Below are 9,559 nucleotides of genomic sequence, written 5' to 3'. Positions count from 1 at the left end.
TCCCAAAACGCGAAGAAGATAAACAACAACAACAAAAAATGAGGAATGTGATGAATAGAATATACTTCTCCAAATCACTCTCTCTCACTCCTCCCCACCTCCCATTCTTCCATCTCTCCGCCGCAGCTTCCTCTCCCAACCGAGCGGTTCACTGCATGGCAGACGACTCCCCACTCTCTCAACCGCCGAATCGAAGCGGAGATGGTTCCGTCTCCGTCCCCCCTCCTTCTCCCGCTTCCTCCGCCATAGATTTTCTCTCGCTCTGCTCTCGCCTCAAGGTAAATGTAACCTCACCTTCGAACGATCATCCGATTCGATTGAGAGAGATCCAGTGTCTCTTCTCTCGTATAAGATCGATCATGCGTTTGTTTCTTAAGATGGGATCTGTAAATGCTTAGTTTCAAATGTTCGTGGCTCATTTCTCTGTGGCTGTTTGTTTATAATTGATGATGGATCTTTGTTTGTTAGAGAGATAAGCTTGAAACGTTTCTTGATGAGAGCTAAGATGTTATGTTGAGATTACTCGAGTTCTTATAGATGTGAAGGTTTGTTTTTTTTTTTTTTTATAGATGTGAAAGGTTTGTTATGTGTTTGTTATTGATAATAGACAACGCCAAGAGCTGGATGGGTTAAGAGAGATGTGAAGAATCCAGAATCAATAGCGGATCACATGTACCGGATGGGTCTTATGGCGTTAGTTTCTTCAGATATCCCCGGTGTTAACAGAGACAAGTAAGCTTTTCTTGGTTGCTTCAAGATTCAATTTCTGGGAGACGGACTCTTCTTTTGAATTTCTCATGGTTTCTTTCTTTATTCAGATGCATGAAAATGGCAATTGTTCACGACATTGCAGAAGGTTAGTTCTCTTTCACTAATTTCTTTTTTTCTCCCAATCAAATTCTATAATTTTTGTTGAAACAGCCATTGTAGGGGATATTACACCTTCTTGCGGGGTCTCTAAAGAAGAGAAAAACCGAAGAGAGAGCGAAGCACTTGAACACATGTGCAAACTCTTGGGTGGAGGAGAAAGAGGTCGGTTCTCTTCTCTCTTTCTGAATACTACATTTCTCTCTTGTGCTCTTTTTTTTTTAATTTATACAGATGTATAATTTGCAGCTGAAGAAATCGCTGAGCTGTGGAGAGAATACGAAGCGAACGCATCACCAGAAGCCAAACTTGTTAAAGATTTCGATAAGCTTGAGATGATACTACAGGCTTTGGAGTATGAACAAGGTAATGACCCCCACAATGAAGAACTCCTGATTTGACAATATGGATTGAACTAAAACTTGATTTCTTTTTGTTTTGCGTAGAGCAAGGTAAAGATTTAGAAGAGTTTTTCCAATCAACTGCAGGTAAATTCTTGTGAACTATTGTAATCCATATCAGAGTACATATGGTTGAAGGCTTTTAAAACTTGTTGGGGTTTTTATTCAGGGAAGTTTCAGACTGATATTGGCAAAGCTTGGGCGTTGGAGATTGCTTCAAGAAGAAGAAAGCGGCAATAGTTAGTTCTCACTTGAGCTAAATACTCTCTTTACGCTCAACTTTAATCATTTTAAGAGACTTAAATGTGGATCTACAACTTAAGGGTAACTCTTGTAGCTAAATACTTGAAGCCTAAAATTCTTTAAAAAGCGCATCGGCTATTTTATGGGTTTAAGCTACAACTCTTGAGAAAATTTGGAAAGAATACTTTTTTACTGAGATTGAATTTTGAAAACAATAATACTTTTAAAGTTTTAGAAGAACACACTTATTTGTATAGTAGTTGCTCACCCATTCAAGCATAGCTCCCTTCTGGCTAACGGTGTTGCCGAACTCCAGTGCTCTCATTCCTGTGATAAGCTCTAGCAACAGTATTCCAAATCCAAATACAACAGTTTCTCAGATGACTGGCCTGTGGAGAGATACTCCGATGCAATGAGACCAACGGGGCCTCTTAACTGCGGTTGTGACATGTGAATTCACATGGTTAAGTAGCACATGTGAATCCACATGGTTAAGTAGCTTGGCGAGCCCAAACTCCCCAACGACAGCTTGGGTATGAGCTTGTGACATGGCACCCGTCCAGTCGACAAATCGGGTATGAGCTAAATGATTTTATCAAACCAATTTATTAAAAAAATAGTTTAGACGTTCAAAAAATCGGTTTAGACGTTCGCTTAAACAATAATCTTCATTGAAGCGCCTAACCACCGCTTAACGATTTTTAGAACATTGCATATAAACATGTTTGCTATTATCATCTAACTTGCACTCGTGTGGGTTGTAAAGAATGTGGTCGTAAATTACTTGTTATGTGTCCTTGTTAAATCGTCGTCAGTTTATTCATAAATTTATGTTGAGTTTACAACGAAATTTGTACTTTGGCAACTTATCACTTAATTACTATCATTTTTTTTCTTCTTCTGTAAACTCGGCTTACTCGTTATCGCATGTTTTTCTATTGTGAAAATATTTTAATCCAACTTTTGTACAGTATCACGAATTTAATTCATGGGTCAAACAACCATATCGGTGAAGTATAAAAATAAGGAACTCCAATCAAAATATTGCGCTTGTAAACTATTTATTTTCTGTCAAAGTTGAAATGACCAAATATCAATGGGACTGGAACCAAAAATGTTGAATTGAGAGTCCTTTCTCAGAAGACGGAGGAAAATATGACTTCGTGTTTTTATGACCACGTGTATTTATGGGTAATGTATTTGCGTTCAAAACCGTGGCTGCTCTAATATACCTTCTCTATTAAAAGAGAAGTACTATTTTTATCTACCATAAAAAAGTCACAATAGGTCCATTTCATTAATAAAATAATAATTAATAAGAATATTATAATAAATCAATTTTAACTATAAATTTGAATTTTATTTTTAGTTATAGAAAAATATGTTGAGAAAAATCTAACAAAATCTTACTAAGCTTTTTAAATATTTTTTAATTAAATAATATTTAATTAATTTCGTTTTTAATGATATAATTTAAATTAATATTAATTAAATTTTATTATAAAACAAAAAAGTTCTATGCTATTTTTTACAAATTTATAATTATAATCTGTATTATATTAAAATATAAGTATGATATAAAAATATGAAAAACATATTAAATTGGTAAATTAACTTATTTATTTTTTTAGAAAAACTTTCATATAAATAAATTATCATTTACCATTAAATGGGTTAAAATAAGTTAACTACATAATATTTTATACCAAAATAAAGTTATTAACATATGTTGAAATTTTATTTCTACAGATATATATTTTTTAAAATATCATATGTTGAAGAAAATTCTTAATTTGATTATTTCAAATTATATATTAATTGTACCAAACTTGAAAATATAATAATAATTAATAAAAGAGTAAAAGACATAAATAAATCACTATATATTAATAAAATAATAAAAAACTTAAACAATAAGATTTAATAGTTATATAATACATAACACTAAAATATAAATCATATATTCAAAAATTGTATGATAATGTCAAAGTTTATAAAATGAAAAATACCCGCACAAATGTGCGGGATAAATTCTAGTATATATATATATATACACTATTAGTATATCAACTCGCCATTTAACTAACGATTAACCATTTCTTAGATATTTAGTATTGCTGCTTCTGACAATTTAAAATACGCAAATAGACAAAAAGGAGGCTGCCAGTGAAGGTTAACCAAATTAAATATTTGTTCCCATCATATAACCCGTAAGTTTGTTGAAGTGTTTATAAAGAAAATAAATATGTTGACCAATGAAATATTTAGAGGTGGAAAAAGAAACAATTAGAGGTGGAAAATGGTTAGCTGTCCATAAGTAGACCACATCCAAAATATCATGAGTCGGCTATGAGCAAATCTCTAAACGAAATGATTACATAAATATAATTCAGTTTTGCTTGGGATAAAAAAAGAGAGATGAATCAGTTGATTTTCTAAGAGATGAACGGTACAGACGTGGAGACAAAAGTATCTTTGTGAAAACACGAACAAGCAGGGGAAAGACAAGTATCTTTGTGAAAACACGAACAAGCAGGGGAAAGACAAGTTAATGTGATTCGAATCGGGTTAGAATGTGGTTTAAGTTTTATAAATTACAGATTGACTCTATTTCTTAGTGTTATAATCAATTAAACTAAATTTTGTAGTTTCATTATATAATAATTTACTTCAAACATGTGGTATGGTGAAACATATATTTGGTGTTGTTATTGACATATTCAAACTATACTTGGTGTAGCTAACAAACTTTTTCTTAAAACTTTAGTCAAACTAAACATTGTTTGAACTCATCTTTATCCTAGTTGTATTAGGTAGTTTGAGATGAGTTTATAAGTTCTTAGAACCTATGTAGGAAGAAGTGTAAGAGTGGGAGTTAGAGTGGTGCCATCCTTTGAGAATGGGAATTTTGGATTTACTTATCACATTTCGGATTAAGATACTTAAGACTTGCTTTGACTTATCCGTACTTTAAATTTAAAGTTAAATTACTGTATATTTTGGATTTTAGTTTTAATCATTATTCATGAAACTCCACAATAAATGATTTGTAATCAATTGAAATGCATAGAATTTTTGTTTTTGAAAGTTCAATAACACTAGATTTCAAAAACTTGATTTATTTCATTCATTAAATAACAGTGAATTTAAATTCATCTTTCGAATAACAGTAAATTGCATTTAAATTTAAATTCTATTAAAATGCATAATTGAGTAACAACCTTTGTGTTTCCTCTGAAAATGAACGGCCTTTTTTAACTTCCCCATGTAAATGAAGCGAGGTCCATTTCGAATAAATCATCCCGTAGGATTAACAGTAGGCTGCACTCCTTATTCTCTCAGTGGACGGACATTATTTGCATATATTTTTTCTCCTTTTCAATCTCTTCACTAGAACTTTAAACTGCAGATTACAACAGGATCACAAACAGCCCAAAGAATGGGAAGGCTAAGCAGGTGGAGGATAACAATCACAACCAGTGGCAGAGCCAATGAAGGATTAGGGGGTCAGTTGACCCCTTGCATTCTTAAATTTAACTAAATAAAAGCATATTAATGTAGTGCATATTTGATTAATTGGTATATTTTTCATGGTTTGACCCCCTTTTTTTAGCTGTGAAACCTCAAATAATTTTATACATATACAACTTTGACTCGGTAAATTTTGTTTCTACCTCCGGCACTGATCACAAGCCCTGAGCTTTAAGACTAAGATTGGTAGACAAGAAAACAACGAAATAAACAACAAAATAGGCTCAGTCAAAGGTTACAAACAATTTCTAGAGAAACTGAGTCAAAACTATCAAGAATTAAAGAGCATAGAGCTCGGAAGGAATAAGCCAACCAGAATTTAAGAACATGGAAAAGGACCCGGACACTAGTGCTATACAAATTAACCCTATGTCAGGGTAATAGATGTTATTTGGTTTTGTTTATTTGCATCATTTTACTCATTATATATGAATTATATATTATAATTATATTTTCAGATATTCGTAATTTCTACACATTATATGACAAATCATTTTTTGGCCTTGATGGAATTTTCAAATTTATGGAAGTTTTCCCAGACGGAATTATGAACCGCGTATAGTAGTGATCTCACGCTTAAACAATTTGGATGAATGACGCTCTTATGGGGTCAACATTGGTTAACAGCCACTTTTTTGGTTAAACCAATAATCAATATTCTATTTTCTAATACATTTTTTGTCAAATTGAGACAAAATAAATAAAATAAACCTAAAAAAGCATAACAATTAGACAAGATGTGTTCGAAGAGTTGAAGTGAATGGTGAACCCCATAGCCATTATAAATATATCCAGACTTCATTTCTCTCTTCTCCATTCATTCTCTTAAACTCTTCATCTCTCTCTCTCTCTTTCAAGCTCTATCTCTTAATTTATCGATCAAATGGTTGAACAGAAGAAGTACCTATTGTTTCTGGGGGTGCCTGATTCGGAGTTTGCCAAGAAAACGTACGGAGGATACCATAACGTGTTTGTTTCTTTGCTCGGCGATGAAGGAGAGCAATGGGATTCCTACAGAGTCTTGGACGGTGAGTTTCCCGACGAGAAGGATCTTGAGAAGTACGATGGATTTGTCATCAGTGGAAGCTCCCATGATGCCTTTCAGGACACTGATTGGATCTTGAAGCTTTGTGATATTATCAAGAAACTCGATGAGATGAAGAAGAAAGTTTTAGGTGTATGCTTTGGCCACCAGGTAAATTGAAATTCCTCATAATTTAAAGTTTTGTTTATAGAGTATATGCCTATATAACAAAATTCAACTGTTTACTTGCAAAAATGACATATGGTAAAATCACAATAAATTAGTTTATTTATCGCATATATAGTGATTATGAGTAAAAAATTAGATAGCTGCATCTTTGTTGAATGGTTCTTGATTCGAACCTGCGGTTGACAATTTGACATTGACCTTGAGAATTTGACATGGACCTTCACGTTTCATACGTACGCAATTTTGGTAATATTATTTACGTAACTAAAATAATTAATGATTGAATATTATACAGCTAATAGCTAGAGTGAAGGGAGGGAAGGTAGGGAGAGCAAGGAAAGGACCAGAGCTTTGCCTCGGAAACATAACCATCCTGAAGGACGCAGTGGCGCCCGAAAACTACTTTGGTGAGGAAGTTCCGACGAGTCTGAGGATCATAAAATGTCATCAGGACGAAGTTTTGGAGCTGCCTGAAAGTGCAAAACTACTTGCATATTCAAGCATGTACGAGGTAGAAATGTATTCAATCGAAGATAACTTCCTCTGCATTCAGGGACATCCTGAGTATAACCGTGACATTTTGATCGATATCCTCGATCGTGTGCTTGCTGGAGGCCACATTACGGTTTGTTATTCTCTCTTTTATTAATTAATCAGTTTATTATGTATAGAATTAATATATATACACTATTTTTGTCGTCTAAAACTCACACATGCATATTCTAAAACGTGAACTCGTGAGCTGGACGCAGTCCTGGTCGAATAAACAGAGTACTTAAACATATACATAAATCTTTTTTGAAACTGATAATATTAAGAGCAATTGTCAATAATAGCACTTTTTGAAGTTTATGTCTCAAAAATAGCACTAGAAAGAGAAAGTCACAAAAATGACATTCATTAAAGGGTAAAATATCTCTAATACCTTTGGTTTAAAATTAAATAAATAAACAAAAATAAATAAAAATAAATAAAATAAAAATAAAAAAAATGAAATTTTTTTTTTTATAGTTTCAGATTATATGTTTTCAGATTCAAAAATTTTATAACTTTTTTTTGAATTTTTTTTTTAATTTTTTTTTCAAATTTTATTTTTATAATTTAAAAATACTTTTTGAAACTGTTTTTAAAATTTTTATTTTTTATTTTAGTATTTATTTTTTATAAAATTTTAAACCCTAATTCCAAAACCCCACCCCTTAACTCTAAACCTTAAGGTTTGGATTAATTAACCCAAAGGGTATAAATGTATATTTACCTCTTTAATGAAACCTATTTTTGTGACTTTGAGCCTTGGGTGCTACTTTGGGAACAAAAACTTGGTTTGGTGCTATTCTAGTCTTTTTCTCTAGAGCAATTGTCAATAATAGCACCTTTTGAAGTTTATGTCTCAAAAATAGCACTAGAAAGAGAAAGTCACAAAAATGACATTCATTAAAGGGTAAAATATCTCTAATACCCTTGGTTTAAAATTAAATAAATAAACAAAAATAAATAAAAATAAATAAAATAAAAATAAAAAAAATGAAAAAAAGAAATTTTTTTTATAGTTTCAGATTATATGTTTTCAGATTCAAAAATTTTATAATTTTTTTTTTGAATTTTTTTTGAATTTTTTTTCAAATTTTATTTTTATAATTTAAAAATACTTTTTGAAACTGTTTTTAAAATTTTTATTTTTTATTTTAGTATTTATTTTTTATAAAATTTTAAACCCTAATTCCAAAACCCCACCCCTTAACTCTAAACTAAACCCTAAGGTTTGGATTAATTAACCCAAAGGGTATAAGTGTATCTTTACTTCTTTAATGAAACCTATTTTTGTGACTTTGAGCCTTGAATGCTACTTTGGGAACAAAAACTTGGTTTTGGTGCTATCCTAGTCTTTTTCTCTAATATTAACTCGTTTGGATTAGTTTTAATTCAGTGGTCGGTTTCACTAGTAACTTCTAGCTTATCAATGTGTGTATATATGTGTGTATATATATATATATTTGTATTAGCATCGAAATCTAGGTAGGAGTTTTGTCGTAAAAAATCTAGGTAGGAGTTTTAGCTTTAAAGATTTTGATGATTTATAATTGCTTAACCTGGATAAGACTTTTAGTGTATACTGAATGCATATAACTAATTTAGGTTTCCATTAGAACATAATGATCGAATAAGAATAAAACTTGTTATCATCATTGTTTAACCAGGATAAGACTTTTGGTGTATACATATAACTAATTTAGGTTTCTATTAGAGCATCTCCAACTCCACTCTATTTTTCACTTTAAAATAGAGTTTAGAGTAAATAATGCTCCAATAATACTCTATTTCTCACTCTATAATAGAGTAAAAAGTATGTTTACTCTAAATATAGAGTAATTTGTTTTTTTTGTTCATCACTCTATTTTCTACTCTAAAATAGAGTACCATTGGAGTAAACTCAAACTCTATTATAGAGTTACTCTATTTTAGAGTAAAAAATAGAGTGAACCATTAGAGATGGTCTTAGAACATAGTGATCGAATAAAAGTAAAACTTGTAGTGTTGGAATAAACTTAACAGATAAAATAATCTTTCACTTTTTCTCTTTAAGAAAAATGAGAACTGATCTTACAAACAACTTTTATATTATCTTAGAAGCAAATTTAGTAAATTAGATTAACATCGATCGAGTTAATAAAATATTCGTTCCATTCTTCTAGTTTGTTTGTGTGTGTGTGTGCCCGCGTGTTGCTACTAATGTACTACATTTGTTTTTAATGTGCAGGAAGACTTTGTGAAAACGTCAAAAGCAACATTGGAGAATAATGAAGCAGACAGGCAATTTTGGCAGAAGATTTGCAAAAACTTCCTCAAAGGTTAAGCCTCCTTGTTAGTTTGACTCGCAAATCTGAAGTCCCATGTGGCCCTCACAATATTTTTACCCTTTTTTTATTACTCGATCTCCATGTATCCACTTTATATTATTATTCAATTCAATGTATGATATTTGTTGTAATGTATGCATATTTTCAAATAAAAACTTTACAGTGATAGTAATATTATTATTGGTACGAAAGTGTTATTTTAAATCGGAATTTTCAAGATTGACATAGAAAACATGGACTAAAAGTTCAGAATTCTCACTGCCTTAAAAATAATTTTATTATTACTACTGTCACAATAATAATCAATAATGATCCCATGTATTTTACCTAAACTAAGTAAGTATTACCGTCTATTCTAAAACACTCGTTTGAATTTTAAATGATAACTATTTAACAGACTTATCAACAAAATTACATATACATAAGTATATATTGGAGCGGACTAG

The 9,559-nt window shown here is 31.2% G+C and overlaps 2 protein-coding genes across 2 annotated transcripts; both read left to right on the top strand.

The window, feature by feature from the left end:
• Positions 1-1,663, top strand: LOC106368636 (5'-deoxynucleotidase HDDC2-like). Its single transcript, XM_048741484.1, has 7 exons — positions 1-278; positions 608-732; positions 819-856; positions 922-1,032; positions 1,117-1,233; positions 1,314-1,355; positions 1,438-1,663. Exons 1-7 carry the CDS (start codon positions 39-41, stop codon positions 1,506-1,508), a joined length of 744 nt encoding a protein of 247 aa, XP_048597441.1. The 5' UTR covers positions 1-38; the 3' UTR covers positions 1,509-1,663.
• A 3,863-nt stretch (positions 1,664-5,526) lies between these two features.
• Positions 5,527-9,122, top strand: LOC106365159 (gamma-glutamyl peptidase 4). Its single transcript, XM_048741483.1, has 3 exons — positions 5,527-6,237; positions 6,551-6,880; positions 9,014-9,122. The coding sequence occupies exons 1-3, from the start codon at positions 5,926-5,928 to the stop codon at positions 9,107-9,109; spliced, it is 738 nt and encodes a 245-aa protein (XP_048597440.1). The 5' UTR covers positions 5,527-5,925; the 3' UTR covers positions 9,110-9,122.
• Positions 9,123-9,559: the final 437 nt, after the last annotated feature.

The sequence above is a fragment of the Brassica napus genome, chromosome A9 (genome assembly GCF_020379485.1).
Source record: "Brassica napus cultivar Da-Ae chromosome A9, Da-Ae, whole genome shotgun sequence".
NCBI lineage: Eukaryota > Viridiplantae > Streptophyta > Magnoliopsida > Brassicales > Brassicaceae > Brassica > Brassica napus.
The sequence above is the reverse complement of the archived record's forward strand: the minus strand, read 5'-3'. Positions and strand labels throughout refer to the sequence as shown.